Here is a 16,873-nt window from a genome sequence, read left to right as displayed (position 1 = left end):
TAGGTTCTAGAATCACTAAATGCAATCTACATGCGCAGCTAGCTTCTTGTAAATGTTTTCTCTCTTGCTGCTTTAACAAGCAGCGCTTTTTTTTTTCTTTTCTTTTCTTTTTTTTTTTTTTTTGCGGCGTTCATTTGAGAAACCACCTAAAGAAGTTAGTGCGCTGCCGTGTGTCATCGGCACAACTCCTTTCTGCAAAGGGTCCTTCAGAGTAACAAAAGGGGTTTTCTGCAAACGACTTTACTTTTGCCCGTGTGTCAGGGGTATTACTTCGCTACAATGACCAATAATTTAATTGTAAATATCTCACATACATCACATTCAGACACAGTCACAAGAACTAACCCTTCCAGTTCTCCCTTTCCTAAGCCTACTGACCCTCATGAGGTCAACAACATAATCCTCTCTTTAAGAAAAACTTCATCAACCAGTCTAGACTTGGTATCTGCATCACTGCTTAAACATTGTTCGATTATCATATGTGAACCCCTATCACATATCATCAACGAAATGTCCGTTTCAGGGTCCGTTCCCGACACTACTAAAAATTTCCAAGGTTGTGCCAGTGTTTAAGAAAGGGAACAAAATGAATATGTCCAATTACCGACCAATATCCGTACATGTCCCTGTTTTCTAAGGTTTTTGAGAAAGTAGTGCTAGCCCGATTAGACAAGTTTTTCACAGCGCACAACGTTTATGCTAAAGAGCAATATGGATATATAAAAAATGTCACAGTTTCGCCCTAAGGGCGAAGCAATGAATGCGATAGCAACACAGCAATGTCATACGAAGTAAGGTGAGCGGCTTTGGTAGCAATATGAATTGTAGTAAACATGAGCTGATTAAGTAAGCAGGTGCGCTGCGGCGTAAGTAGACCGACATGAAGAGAGACTCGATGACCACGAGAAGGCGCGTGTGAAACGGTGGTGTTGATGAGAAGCGCTGCCCGTGGGCAGCGCGTACGAAGGGACGCACCTGTAGCGCTGCACTGCTGATCCGGGCAGCATTGCATGTGTAGCGTGCGTTGGAAAATGTGGCCCGACTATTACTAACTGTGGTGTGAGCGCGCACAAACAAACATGAATAGATCACACTGAATGACTGCAGACAACGACTGTCAAAACGCTGGCAGCAAGCGCATATACGCCGCAACGGGGAAGGTACGTGCGGTCTGTCGCTTCAACGGAAACTGAGCGGCGAATGTAAAGGTCAGAGCCGTGTGAAGATAAGAGACGGTGCGAGCGAGCGACGAGCGCGGTTGTTGGCAGAGTAAAAGTGCGCCCCCCCCCCCCCCCCCCCCCCCCCCTGCTCCCTCCGGCGCTCGCTTCCCGCTTCCTTGCTTGCGCGTGGGAGATTGAGTGCGTTCGCTCTCCGTGATAGCGCGCGTCCCCGCACGCTTCCGCTCGGGCATACGGCGCGCGGCGAAGATTTTATCTATAGGGAACCTCACGGCGACGGCGACGACGACGCCGACGGCAGAAATCCGGTGGAAGTGTCCATATAATTGCTATCGCAATAAAAGGGAATGATGTCCTGCTAAGACTATCGAACTCGCTTCAGTCTGTCTTCTCGCAAACACAAAGAAAAGTAACTATATAGTTCTCGCTGAAAAAAAAAAAAACACCTGACTAATGAACGCTAAATCATTAAACTTCAACAGCTCTCCTTTGGAAAGGGTTAACGAGACGAAATTTTTGGGCGTCTACCTCGACAGTCAACTAAAGTGGCATAAACGTATCCACGAAACTACAGAAGAAAATCCCAATAATGTATAAAATACGTTACATTTTCCCTTTGAACACACTCCGTACACTTTATGTCAGTTTTATACATTCGCATATTACGTATGCTATTACCATATACGGACTCACGTACCCCACCACTTTATTGCCAATTATTGCAGCACAAAATACAGCACTTCAAGCTATTCTCTTCCTAAAGAGAACGAACTCAATCACATTCGCCTACCCATTACTTAATATACTACCGGTGAAACATTGCATTGATTACCACATTCTCGTTTTGCTCTATAAAATCATGTACAAAATCATACTATGTCCTTATGTAAAAATTAATTATCAAAATACCACATATCCTTTACGATCAGTCAGCTCAAAATCTCTAACCGTTCCGAAATCTCGTACTAATTATGGATCATTTACATTCTCGCATACCGCATCGCAGCTCTGGAATAAATTACCAACAGATCTTACAGCACAACAGCCATTTATCAGGTACAAAACTAATCTTCGCTCTTTTATGCGCGCGTCACTTGCTTCATGAGTATGTACCATGAGTCTGACACATTCTTTTTTCGCACGCGCTCTAGTGTTTATATAACAGCATATACCATAGGCGCACCTTGCACAACTCCTACGAGAGACACCTTTATATCAAATCCCAATGTACATATCTTCTTGTGATTAATAAACTCAATTCAATTCAGACTGGTGTCATCCTGAGAATTCGTTCCAAGTGCATCCGCCTTGCGAACTCTATGGCTAGAATTTGTAAATTGCAATATGCGCCATAAGGTAATTAGTTAAAAACCTAATTAGTGATTTTTTCTTAATTAGCCGATTATGCATTTCAAGTTTTGTGCAAGTAATGTCCGCATCTTCGTGTAGAACAGCTTGTGAACTAGAATTGTGCTATCTGCCACAAGCAACCTTTAAACTTTTTTGAAAGTGTTCGCTGAAACAGCTCGTATAAGAGTAGCGTCACTGAGGGTGGAATCAAACAAGCCGCCATGCAAGCACAGCTGCTATTGTAGAAGCACGCACAATGTAGCATGCAGCCGTTATGAAAGTTCAATTGAGTCAATAACTGAAGCCCAAGATGTTCAACAGCTCTAGAAAACAGTATTAAAGACATAATATAAAGCAATTTGGAGCAAATATTTCGCTTCCAGTCTGAAATATAGTTGCTATTCTTCAAGTCTTGATTGTGTCTTAAAGTACTTCGCGCACATGGTATAGGTAATACCGTGCAACGTTATATTGTTTAACAACTTCCGTTGTGATTGTCTCGAAAGCCACCGGCACAACGCCAGGACCAGATAAATGTAGCAGTGGATGATTACAACGAAGCTGAAGTGAAGGAACGTGATTGTACGACGCTTTCCCTACATACATTTTAAAAAGTATTCTTTTTTAAAAAGAAATCCACTTGACTGTAGCACGAAGCTACAAAAAAAAAAAAAAAAAAAAAAAAAAAAAAAACGTCGTTTCTCAGAAAGAGAGTTTGCGAAAAAGTCGTCTTGGTCCGGGGGTAGATCGAATACCGCGGGAGCTAACCAGGTCGCCGAGCGAGGCCGAATGAACACTCGAAGCACACGGACGCTGAATGTAGCAAATCAGTTCTACAGAAGCCCACAAAGTGGTGGAAGGTTCGTGAACCTGCCTTCACCTTGCAGGATATCACATAACCGATTTGACAACCGTTCTTCTGACCCTCACGGTCAAAGTAATTGGTTCGGAAGGGCAACAAGTTGGCAGCTTTCGTTAAAAAATAATAATTTCAGTGTTTTTTTGCGTCAATATCGCAATATAATTATTAGGCACGCCGTAGTGGGGACTCTGCATTAATTTTGACCTCTTCAACGTGCAAGCTTTGATTGTTTTTCGCCAGCAGGTCAGGTGCAAGTCAATCTGATTCCTTCGACCTGCATTTATGGCTGCACTGTGTACTACATCGGCTGCTCACAGCAACGAATAAAGAAACGCTGCTGTGCGACAAGCTTGTCTGCCCTGTTCTGCCATGCCTCGGCATCATGCGGACTTGGGTGTTGGTGCAATTTCAACCCAAAGAAGTGCATTAAAAATACAACGTGGCACCCGGCTCCAGAATAAAGCTAGCCAAACCCAATACAGAGAATGTCTCACTTCCGCTGTAGGCGCTGATGCCGGCGTGGACGTCCATGTCTGAAGCTTTCTTGTAGTCCAGTTCCTCGGACTCGCCGCCGCTTGTGTTGAAGAAGGACTCCTCGAGCTGTACGGGGCCGGCCTGCTTCTTGGCCTGAGAGGAAAAGCCAGATGGACACTCTGCATGCCCCGTCGCTACATGGCAGGCTCGTCTTTCAAAAGGACATCGCTGTATATAAGCGGCGTCGGTTATACGTGCTCAGTCTTTATTTACGGGACACATTATCAGGCGCGCCGCACTGTGAAGGCACACATTTCGCAACTGTGCCAGTTCTGTAAAGCCAAGTAAAGAAATAATTGTGCTCAATTAAAAATAGATAGCGTGTTGTTTCCTCTATAGAACTCATTCCGGTCACTAGCCGTATCTAAAAACAGAAACACAGGATATTCAAAATGCAAAGTCCTGTGGCAACACTGACTGCGTCCGCCATTTCTCATACGACGTAGTGGCAGGCAGCTAATGTCAAAATGATCAACGCTCATCGTCATGCGGCTATTCATGACTCTAAAATGCAATAATCGCCTTTGTGGTCCAACGAACAGCGAACTGCTGCCACGAATCAACGAAGCCACTCTTCTTGCGCCCTCCCAACGGCCGTGTCAAGAGTTGTGCCGGGTTGGTATGGTTATTGCAAAACAGCGCTCAAAGTACGCCTACCTTTTCCTCGTCCTTTTTTTTGCGCGCTGTTTTACAATCACCATATACGTCTCAAGCGGTAAACGTCCGTTCTGCGGTACACGTCCAACGCATCCGCTCAGCAACGTGGCGCATCCCTCGCGTGACCGACGTGTGCACAGTTGACTGAAACTTGCCCAATGTGCGACCGATGTGCTGCATCTTGCAGCCAGTGAGTAGCAGAAGCTGGCGGTGTAAAACATCCCGTCTCCTTGTGTCGGATGAGCTCTTCTCGAACAATCTACAACATATCGACAAAACGTTTGCAGAAAGACTCCGGCCTACGTTGCCCATAGTCGTCGCATTGGCCAGCTGGTCAAACTTGGGCGTAATTCGGCACGATTTCAGTGCCTCAGACGTGCGATATATATATATATATATATATATATATATATATATATATATATATATATAAATTCTCCGACGATTACGATACTCCCTAATGCAAAATTTGAGCGCAGTTCTATACGCATTTTCATTTCGCGTGTCAATATTTTGTATCATGATTATACAGGTACACGGTTTAAATTAGGCAGGGAACGCTGTAAATAGCGTAGCTGGCGCTGACAATCTGTCTCGTGTGGCACATTGCAAACGGAGTGTGGCGCGACTGGCTCGCTAATCGGGAGATCGCGAGAGGCAGCGCGTGGGTGACGCGTGGGCGCGCAGCCGCCGTGCAGCTCATGCAGTGCTTTGTTTCCATAGGAACGACACTCTGGCGCCACATCGTATCCATCGTCGACGCACAGCCCGTCTCGCGCGGCACTACGCTTTTCATCGCACGCTTTGTTCCACCAACGACGAGAGCGGCCCTTCGTCGCGGCGAATTATGTCAGCGGTTACAACACCCAAGGAAGCGTTACATCGAGCATTGCTCGTAGCCGCTCGCGATCGGCCCTTGCAGGAGCAGTGACCCCCGTCACACACGCTTGTACCAGCTTGTACCGTGGACTGACCTCAGCAGCTGACGCCGCGGACGACCATCACCCTCGGTAACGCAGATGAAATCGCCCATGCGGCTGCAGATGCCGTGGCCGCCGCCAACTCAGCGCATGCGCAGGCCGTCTTCTCTCTGCTTTCCGCCTCATTCTTTTACTGTATCCTCCTCTTTTTTCTTCCTCGCGCGCTCTTCTTTCATATCCAGTGCCCTCCGCATTTGGTTTTATCTTTCGCTGTGCTCGTTCGCTTGGTTACGAGGTATAACAACGCCGATGCACGCCGACAGTCGGCGCAGGAACGGGCGCCTAAAAGCTGCGCTCTAAATAAGTTGTAGAAGCCTCCCACTATACTTTTCAGCGGTTATCCTACATCATCCTCTTTAGAAGGGTAGAATCTTGGGCCACTTGATGAAGCATAATTGAACACGGCGAAGCGAAATAGACGGGACCAAAAGAAGGCGATACAGACGGGACAAGCGCTGACAACTGTGAATGTTTACTGGAAATGTTTCACTGCAGCAGGACAATGCGCGCGTGCGCCCAAGGCACTCTGAAACCAGCCACAAAAAAGTCAGTTTTGCCCGAAAGGAGAATCATCGATTGCGATAGCAAATTAGTGGACAGCTATACGAAGTAAAGATGGTAGCTTTGTCGGCCGTATAAACATAGATATATTAACTAAATTAACAAGCATGGCGTCACGCGCGCACAAGCAAACATGAATACACTTCACTCGATGACCGCGGACACTCGCTGTGAAAACGCTGGAGTGAGGAAGCGCGGCCGCAGTAGCGAGCGAATTGACCTTCGTGCTCCGTCTCGCATCAACGCGAACTAAGCCGCGAAAGCACGGCGCACGGCGGACTCTGTCACCGTTGCAGATGGCTTTCAAGATACAGCGGCCCGGGAGGGCGCGCGCCTCCGCCTGGGCCGCCCGGAGTAGAACGCGCCCCCCTCCCTTCCCTCCCCCCGGAGCGTTGCGCGCGACGGAAGACGACGCGCTTCCTCCCCGTTTTCCTCGGCGTGCGCGTGATTGAGCCGCGACCGCCAGCTCACTCTCGCACGTTTTTTCAATCGCACATACAGCATACAGCGCGCGGTGACGATTTTATCGTCCTTGGACGTTATACGGAACCTGACGGCGACGCTGACGGCACAAATGTGTCTAGACTCTAGAGTGCCCATATAATTGCTATAGTAATAAAAACAGTAGAGAGAGAACTTTCATTTTGAGCTCGCACATTCTGCGTCCTAGGTGGGCGGCCTCGTTATTCCAGGTAGCTGTGGGCCATAGCCATCTTACGTGCCCGTTCGAACTGTGCAGCCTCTTGGGGTCTGATAGATTGGCCTCCCACTGCTCTTCGGTTGATGTTATGGTGTCTACGGTACCATGCTTTCCTCCACATCCCCGTACCATATGACATAGAGTGTCTGGAACATCACAGTACGTGCAGAAGCATGGATGCTGACTGGGTGAGATTCGGTGCCATAGGATACCGTGGACGTAGCTGTTGGTGTGCTATCTCCTGAGGTTTACTGCCTCATCCCTAGTTAGGTGACGTGGCGGGTAGGTTCTTCCGTCTAGGCGGCAGTGTTGAAGAATATCGGTGTCCTCCTTGGCGCGGCCTGTGAGAAAGCCCGGTGACCATGAGCTCGGGTGATAGCGTCGGCTGTCCCCAGAAGGGACTCGTGTATCCCGGAGTCCGCTCTGCGCCCGGGGCCTCCCTGAGGAAAGCGGGGAGTCCGCTCTGCTATTTTAGATGTCCTTGTATCACATCTTTAGCTTGCAATGTTAACCAAGAAAGCATGTTTGTTAAGTATCAGGTAGTCTATGCATACTCCTGTCATGAGGTAACAAGTACGCAGGCCAGACTGATCGCTGTTTAAATGAAAGCTTTTGACAGTACAAAAGGTTAAGATAGGTACAGCGATGAGCACTGTTAGGGTGAACACGCGAGCGCGTGGCCGACGGCACTGTCAGCGCCGCTTAACGGTCATCACTGAAAACATTGTGCATGCGCAACATGCGTTCTACGAAATAATCTTTCCACCGCGCGCACGACCTCATGGATACGCTTGTTCGTCGTCTGCTAGCCGCATTTTTGTCTGGTAAGCTCATGCATCCTGCATTTTAAGTTATCTGCTTCTTTAAACATCTGTGCTTGAAAAGAACAGGGCTGAAAAAAAAAAAAAAAAAAAAACGTGCGTAACTATGGAGCGTGTCTATTTGTCCCCTTCAGAATTTGTCTGCATGCAACGCCGCATATAAAACAACCAAGCATCTTTCGCAGACGTTCATTCTGTCGCCAGATGCTAATATGACTAAATTTCCCGATGATCAAAGGTGCTCTATTGTTGATCTTTCACTGAAAGGCTATTCCCAGCGGTATATTGGCTCTTTAGTTAATAGGCTTCTGAAGACTATGAATCGGATAATTCAAGCTTATAAGTGTGAAGGTCGCATTCATGATGCACCCTGCGCGCCCCGTCCTAAAGCTACCACAGATGTTGAAGACGCAACCATGCATAGTTGCAGCTGTTGTCCAAAACCCTTTCTTGCCTGCCGCAGCAGTTCGCGAGGAGTTAGATTTAGACGTTTCAGATACCACTATTCGACGTCGCCTGCGTAGTGCAGGCCTTCGCAGTTGCGTCGCAGCCACTACTTATGCAAGGACGCACGACGGCGGTTCACTGAGCTGCACGAATCATACAAGAATGGGGTCGTGTCATCTTTTCGGATGAGTCCACGTTTTCGACGCGACAAAAACCAAAGACTGCGTGTCTGGAGACTGCTAGGCACACGGTAAGGTAAACTTAGTGCTTTGAAAAGCGAGTGTTTTAATTTATTTAACAACGCCACGCAGTAACGTCCCGGACAACGTGCAACGCGTTTCTGCCAGCGGGAGATCAAGTGAGAGCGTCTGCAACGTGTACGTGGGCACTTGTCATCCGAACAATACTGCACTATTTTGAATAATGTGCTGTTGCCATACGTGAGCAGTTTATTCCCCGACGGCAATTATCTTTCCCAACAGGACAAGTCCCCGATCCACACGGCACGGGTTGTTAAGGACTTTCAGGCGGAGCACCACATACCCCTACTGGAATGGCCTCCAAAAGGGGCCGACCTGAATGTTATCGAAAACGTGTGGGGCCACCTGAAAGCTGCCTTAGCAAGGAAGCCCCTTTATTCTGCAACTTCGGACCAGCTGTGGGCAGCAGTCAACAACGAGTGGGGAAAGTCTGAAGGCCGATCGCGAATATGTTCTATCACTTTATGACTCGTTGCCGTCCAGAACAGCTGCAGTCGTTGCCGTCAGTGCTGACATGACTCGATATTAGATTTGTCCTTATTTTCCTTTCTTGTCGGGCGTTTGCTTAACGTGAATTGCAAGATTGCAGTTTTCTTCAATAAATAGTTCAAATATAAACTGTCTTATACTCATTTTTCCATTCACACACCAATTTTTAATCCAGATGGACCTTTAAATGCAGGATGCATGAGCTTAGCTGACAAAAATGCGGCTAGCAGACGACGAACATGCGTATCGATGACGTGATGCTGCGCATGTGCACTGTTTCCAACAATGGCTGTTACGCGGTGCTGACAGTGCCGTCGGCCACGCGATCGCGTGTTCACCCTAACAGTCCTCATCGCTGTACATTGCAGTATGGCATAATTGGGCCCCGTATTCGTTGGCGCATGTACTGTTGTCACAAGATATCGATATGATGGAAAATTGAGGCAGCAAGAAGCATTTGAAGAACGAGAGCACTGCGCAAGTGTTGCATCAATTATATGAACATAAGCCTTCGAGGTTCGGAGCAGCATAATTATTTGAGCATCTGTGCAGTCAACGACACCCTACCAATTGATGTTTCGTTTGCTCACCTTACTTATTGTTGCGTAAACATGCTGCGTGATCGCCCCAACTTTATTCTTGCCATCCTGTGGCTTTGTTGATATTGTAGATGTTACTATTTTACAGCGAAGCTGTCTTTGGCTAGTGTGCATTTTTCGTGTCCGTCAGTAGATCTGCGCGTGCAAGAACTCTCGATTTTGATGAAAAATCACTTCATTCTATGCAAAAGCTTATACGTCTCATCACTTGGGTATGTATTTTCAGATTAGTTATCAATAGGCATAATTTTCGAAATCAGTAGGCTCTCAGGTAGATAAGTGTTTCTCAAAGATTGTCCGCTGCGCGACCCGCGTCGGCCATGTTTACGCTCGCACCGCCCTTTCTTGTCGGCGTTTCAAGCGCTTGCGTGCCTAGTTTCCTTCCGCTCTCCCGGCGTGGCGATCCCGTCGAGCGTGTCAAGTTTTCTCCGGCACCCCGATGTGGCGGTTGTCTTCCACGCGAATGTATGCCTCCGATCAAAATAAAAGTGCGTGTGTCTTTCTTCCGGATGACCACCGTCGCCGCTCAAGAGAAAGAGAGATTCAACTTTTATTCGTGCCAGCAATTCACGAGGGCGGACGCAGCCTCCCTTCGCCTAGCAGACGGCCGAGATTCCCTGGGTCTCAGCGGCTGCCTCGGCTAGCTGGAAGGCCCAGACCTCAAAAGAAATAAAATTTTCTCATACCTTTGATGTAAATTCTGTGTCACCTCTATGTCGTGTGCCAAACTGCTTCGCTGTTAATCCACTTTCACAGCAGTGGATTGGCGCGTGATCTTATTTTGATCTAGAAATATGCTTATTGCGACAGCAATTATATGGACACTCCAGGCGCACTTCTGCCGTCGGCGTCGCCGTGAGCTTCCGTATAAAGTCGAAGGGCGATAAAATCGTCGCCGTGCACCATATACTGTATGTGCGAGTGAAAGCGTACGAGGGTGAGCCGGCGATCGAGGATCAATCTCGAGCACGCAAGGGAGGAAAGCTGGAAGGAAGCGCGCCGTTTTCCGTCACGCGCGATGCTCCGGAAGAGGGGAGGGGGGAGCGTTCTACTCCGGGCGATGACGATTTATTGGCATCCCCTTTGAAACGGGGCGGCGACAAATAGTCACCTAGCCTGCTTGATTTAATCAGGTATACTATACATGTTCTTTATCTAGCATTTTTGTATACCTCTCATTGTTTCTTTTCTTTTTCAAAAATTTACCTTGTAGCGCTACCTATGATTTTAAGAGATCAGGTCGTATCCATCTTTTCCCTGCTTTTTTTCCCACCAGTACTCTAATCGTCTCTTGCTTATCTTTACGGCTGATCTGTTGATGTTTCCTTCCACTTTAAACCCAAGCGCTTCTGGGAGTTGCACGTTACCTACGGTTCTCGCTGGGTGGATCCCGTCGCATTCCATCGGGATGTGCTGAGTGGTCTCCGGATCTTTACTGCAGCATACACATGCCTCATCTGGTTCTGAATATTTGCTCCGGTATGTTTTGGTCCTTAGGCAACCGGCTCGAGCCTCAAATAGCAAGGCACTGCCCTTTGTGTTAGCTACAGATTTTCCCTTCTAATTTCTTTCTGCTCATTCTTCTAAATCTCCATTGTCCTTTTTGTTTCCATTCTTTGCATCCAATTCACGGTCTCTATTTCTCTCACTTTCTTTCTGATGACTCCTGGTTGTCTATTTACAGTTTCGATTATCCTGTACTTGGTTGCCAACTTCCTTGACCTCTTCCTCCATTCTGTATCCACGCTTTTCATGTACCGATACTTGTGCACTTTAGCCACCCATTTATTTTCATCCATCTTCCTGAGCCTTTCTTAAACACTAATTTCGCTCTGTGCTTCTCTGACTTCAAAAGAGGCCCAACCCATGTCACCCTGCACTGCCTCATTTGTGGTATTACCGTGGGCTCCCAAAGCCAACCGGCCTACTGATCTTTGGTTAACTTCCAATCCCGACAAGATAACCCATTTTAAGCATAGAATGGCATTTGCGAATGTTAGCGCTGGCACCATTACTCCTTTCCAGATTCCACGCACCACCTCATATTTATTGTGGCCCCACAGTGATCTGTGTTTCATTATTGCTGCATTCCGCGTCCCCTTTATTTTCAGATTATCTTGGTGGTTGCTTGAGTAATTCTTTCCTTCGTTTATGTGTACGCCGAGGTACTTATATTGTTTCACTATGGGTATTACTTGCTGTTTAATTGACACCACGAAGTTACTCGTCTCTTCATTAAAGATCTTAATTCCTGATTTCTCTGTGCTAAACTTAAGGCCTAGATTTGTCGCTGCATTCCCAAATATATTCGCAAGTATCTGTAAATATATTTTATTGTCCGCTAGTAGCATAATGTCGTCTGCGTACATCAGTACAGGGACCTTCTGTTGCACCATTTGTCCATTACGCATGTAGGATAAATAAAAAACTAATTCGCTGTTTTCCAGTCCTTTTTCTATATCCTTAACGTAAAGCGTGAATAACAATGGTAACAGAGGGTATCCTTGCTTCAATCCTTGGTGAATTCCCACCATTTCATTACCTTTCCGACCTTTCCGTACCACTTGTACTTGGTTGTCTCTATATATCTCCCTCAGCAGCTCCACTAAATCGTCATCTATGCCTTCGTATTGAAGAATATCCCACAACAATTCCCTGTCTACGTTGTCATAAGCTCCTTTAATATCTAGAAATGCTATCCATAATGGTCTTTTCTGAGCTACTGAAATCTCTATGCACTGAGTTAGTGCATCTAGAACCTTCGATGACTCAGGTATAAAAGCCGACGCGTTTCGCCGCTGATCAGATTTTCGACGATCGCCGACTGTGTTCGCCGCTATCGTTGTGCTTTGAGTGTACCTTGCTTTTGTGGGCACAGGTTCGCCCAATAAACAACCAGTTTCGTTGTACACAGTTTTACGACTGTTTTCTTCAGCGTCACTACTACGTGACAATATTATCCTCTAAGTGTCTGCCTGGCCTGAATCCATTATGTAGTTCCCCCAATACATAGTTTTTCTTCACCCACTTCCACAGTTCTAATTTTATGGCTTGCATTGTCATTCTATATATCACCGACGTTACTGTAACTGGCCTGTACGAGCTCGTCTTATCCTTATCTCCTTTGCCTTTGTAGATGAGGTTCACCTTGCTTTCACGCCATCCAACGGGAAATATATATATATATATATATATATATATATATATATATATATATTGTAGTGGGGAATATGCATGTAGGCGCCGTGGGCATTGCCATCGCTTCGGCGCGAGACCCGAGCTCGAGCTACGGATGCCAACAGCTAGGACTGTGCCTACAAAGCTACTGGCGATCCCTCGGACGAGTCTCAATAAATCCCCCTTTCATTTGGTGGAGGTGCGGGGTAACCTCGAAAACTGGAACTCCGAAGCCGGACGCTCCCCACTGCTACGACCATGCTCACAATGTACGTTGCGTCGGATCATTCCAATTGGGACGACGTCCTCCCTTTTGTGACTTACGCGTACAATACCGCCACTCAGGCTACCACAGGCTTCTCACCATTTTTTCTTCTTTATGGACGTGAACCATCCTCTACCCTTGACACCGTACTTCCGTATCACCCGGACGCCTCTGAATTCACCCCGCTTTCAGAAGTTGCTCGACATGCTGAAGAGTGCCGTCAACGGGTTCGCTCATTCACGTCGGATACCCAAGCCATCCAAAAAGATTGCCGCGACCACGATCAGCCAACACAGTCCTTCGCCGTGGATTCTCACGTTTGGCTTCGGCTGCCATTCCAATCTCCAGGCCTTAGCCCAAAGCTACTTGCGATCCCTCGGACGAGTCTCAATAAATCCCCCTTTCAATATATATATATATATATATATATATATATAATCACTTGCTCTATGGCATTAGTCAGCAGTGCCTTGCTTTTTGGACCGGGGTTTCTGATTAGCTGTATTGGGATTTCATCGGGTCCTGCTGCCGTGTTGTTAGGGACATTTTATGCTGCCTTTTTCCAATAAAAGATTTCTATGCTAAATTTTGATCTCTCTGGCCTCTCTGCTGTTGCTGGATCTGTTGTCTGAACTACGCTTTTTCTCGTGCCGAAGTTATCCCTAATAACGTCTGTGATGTACCGCATCGCATCATCTCCTTCGTAGATGTTACCGTCTTCATCCCTTATAGCCGTTTGCGAGTTTTTAGTTGGAGCTCCGAGTGCTTTTATATGGTTCCAGAATCTTTTTGGAGCGCTTTTGTCTCTTTTGTGAATGTTATGCACCCAACGTTCACTTGCGCATTTAATTTTCTCTTGCACGAGCTCACTCGCAACCCTTTTCTTTTCTCGGTATGTATTTCATCTAAGGAGCCCCTCTTCTTGTGATCCCAACTTTTTGGCTTCTCGATGAGCCCTAGATGCCTCTTTACGCTCTTCTATAGCTTGTTTAATTTCCTTGTTCCACCACTTCCGTGGTTTCCTCTTTCCAATCCAACAATTGTTTCGCCGTGTCCGCCTTATTTCATGCTGCATAACGTCCACCAGTTCCTTATATTCCCAGACTGCTGTAGGAAAATCCTCAATTTTCTTCTCTATGTTAATTGCGATCTCTGTTATTTGCTCGTCATTCATTTTTAAAAACTCTGAGGCTATTGGTTCATGTTCTGCGCTAGTATCTCGCCCAAACTTTAATGCTAAACGTCTATGATCGCTTCCCAGGCTATTTTTTCCATTTTCGTTTATTATCATTTGGTCTAGTTGTCCGTAGACCATTTCCGAGACTAAGGCGTAGTCGATACATGACTGCCTGTTTCCGCATTGCCACGTTACCTGTCCATGACACTTATTCTCCCTGTTAACTACTATAAGGTTCTGTCATCACACAGATCTAGCACTAGAGAGCTGTTGTAATCAGTAGAGACCGGGTTTTAGGCAAATGCCTTTTTTGTTCCTTGCGCTCCTATCGCCCCACTTTGATATATGAGCATGAATTCGAGGTTAGGAAGGGCTTTTATAGTGTTTTTATGGTGCCTATAAATGCCTATTTTGGCGTTTGTGCCTAAATGCCTATAAATGCCTATTTTCAATATCGGCGCCCATATGAACACTATTTAGCCCCAAGTTTCGCTTTCGAGTACAGTTAGAGACCGTTATTCATGCTACCGGGCAACATTGACTGTTCGGAACTCTATGGGGTTCAACCTAGTCCTTTAGTTCAACCAACTCCCGGAAAACAACTGCTAGCAGCATTGAAATGAGACGCGCCGGCCAGCATACGCCGACGCGCTGACATTGCGCGGACGGTTGGCGAATGCGAAGCCGCGGAGAGCCGTCAGGGGAAAGGAGTGACGAGCAAAAGAAGAAAGAAAAATGTGATGTGCACGCGGCTTTCGTTTTGCGTGTAATTTACTTTTTAAGGTGTTCTTTAATTTGGAAAGGTGTTCCTTTTTCCGTTTTGATTGTAATTTACATTTTAAGGTGACCCTTAAGAGGAAGTAAATGTGTTTTATCAGTGTTTAAAGAAATACTTCGTATGGGTGAACTGCTGACATATGCGGCATATCAGAATGTACTGTATCTATACAACCAGCACTCTGCACAATAAAGTAGTTGGAAATGCTTTAAGGTCGTATAATAGCGCCTTTTAGCGGCGTCAAATACTTTCACAATGAATACGTCAAGAGCGAGCTAAGGCTGACTATGAAAATGCTGACTTTGGTACATATTGGACGCCTTGTGGTGAGGAAGAGCTGCGTGAAAGTTATCTCGCGGTTAAAACATTATGAGAAAAGAACGCACGAAGTTGATCATCTTCTTGAAGCTGGCCGAGGAGAAGGTGTACAGGGGCCTCTGCGTCTGCGCCTCGACGTCCACCATGTCCTCCACCTTGAGCAGCTTCCGCTTGCGGGTGTTACTGGTGGCGCTGACGGCTGAATGGGAAGAGTACGTGCTCAGCGCCAGCACAAAGAAAATAATATGTTCAAGACCAGCCGAAAAAGCTGCTGAGATTGACAGCTTGACGAAGCCACAGGCTGCACAGCTACATGATGCCCCATACACAAACAGTAGTAAGCTTACAGGAACATAACGGGAAGATAATGAAAGAGAGATAACGCCACAGGGGAGGATGCTCGTTTTTAAAAGCGGAGCTGTTTAAGCCGGGCTTAATGTGTCTGCTGCTAAATCAAAAAAAAAAAAAAAAAACCCTCGCCGAGCGAGAGCGTTGCCTAGCAACCACTTCGGGGAGCGGCGTGTGCTTTGCCTCCTCTCCGTGCCGTGCACATGTTGCGTTGACACGGGACGTTAAGGAGAGTATGCGCGCGGCGCGTGCTATGCTCGGGAGAGAGAAAGAGAAACTGAGAGCACGAGAGAGAGAGAAATTGTAGCAGCACCAACGAGGCAACGCGCAGAGCTGCTGCCGACGCCATTCGAGTTTCCTCGTTTCCCCGAGATCGCGCCGAACGCGCGCGGTGTCCGTGACTGCAGCAGGCGCCTCTGGCGGTGGCTCGGCAGGTTTCGACCAGCCACACCCCGACAAGTGTGGAGGCGCAGCGTGGCCATGACGCCATCGGGGAGATAAAGCTCGGAGCCGCCGCGACGGCGGCAGAACTCTCGTTGACTGTGGCGAGTACATGTAGCCTTCACATGGGACGATCAAAGAAAATCTGGCCACCCGAAGAAACCACCGCTCATGTTCAAGCGCGTCGCGCGGCCAAGCGAGAATCTGCGCGTCGGCGGCGAAGCGATTCGGTATACCTTGCCTAGCAGCACTTTGCATTTCCTAGCAAAACTTAGCCAAGCCTAGTAAGACCTGGAAGAAGCTAGGTCGATCACCAGCTCCGCTGTTTACTCGAGCCTTGCACCACTACTGCAAGCAGTCCACGTTTTTATTTACTGTGATATCAGCGGGGGGCGGAGGGGGGTTTTACGTCCATTCTTGCGCCATGCTCGCGACCGAAAAAAAAAAAAAAAATACCGCTTAAAACCGCCACAGCGTCGCTTGTGCTGAATGCAGAACACCCAGCAAACCCAGATATACCTGTAGGCTCTCGAGTAGCTCTAAATCAAGAAATAGAAGAGCTCATCATATTCACCGGTTTCATTAAAGAGTTTCTACAACTGGGTTGTGGCAACACATTTAGGTGTTACGTGCGAACGTTGGCAACATGAGCCAAGAGTAGCAAATAAGCGAAGCCTAAAACCAAACCTTGCTTGTTATTTCAAGTCCCCGCTTTGCGCTATTGTGCACTTTACAGGCGCACGCGCTAAACACTGCGCCTTAAGCCCAGATTGCCCAGACCACACGTACGCTTGCGGACGCGCGCAAGCTCGCGTCTGCGCGCCCACGCATGCGCAGACGGTGCGGCACGGCTCGTACGCGTCGAAACGCGGCGCGATTTTGGTGATCAGCTCCTCTCTGATATTGCACGCTTGGGCTACTGTACTTGGGC

At 47.3% G+C, this 16,873-nt stretch overlaps 1 protein-coding gene across 1 annotated transcript in view; it reads right to left on the bottom strand.

Moving 5' to 3' along the window:
* Positions 1 to 16,873, bottom strand: part of LOC119466566 (uncharacterized) — a 235,383-nt gene that overhangs the window by 140,402 nt on the left and 78,108 nt on the right. The window contains exons 6-7 of the mRNA XM_049657418.1: positions 15,222 to 15,352; positions 3,885 to 4,017 (exon numbers count right to left, since the gene is read on the bottom strand). Of these exons, the coding sequence (XP_049513375.1) occupies positions 3,885 to 4,017; positions 15,222 to 15,352 (264 nt within the window). The remainder of the gene's footprint in view (positions 1 to 3,884; positions 4,018 to 15,221; positions 15,353 to 16,873) is intronic.

This window comes from Dermacentor silvarum, chromosome 10, assembly GCF_013339745.2.
Source record: "Dermacentor silvarum isolate Dsil-2018 chromosome 10, BIME_Dsil_1.4, whole genome shotgun sequence".
Taxonomy (NCBI): Eukaryota; Metazoa; Arthropoda; class Arachnida; order Ixodida; family Ixodidae; genus Dermacentor; species Dermacentor silvarum.
Note: the sequence above shows the minus strand (reverse complement) of the source record. Positions and strands in the feature narration are given on the sequence as shown.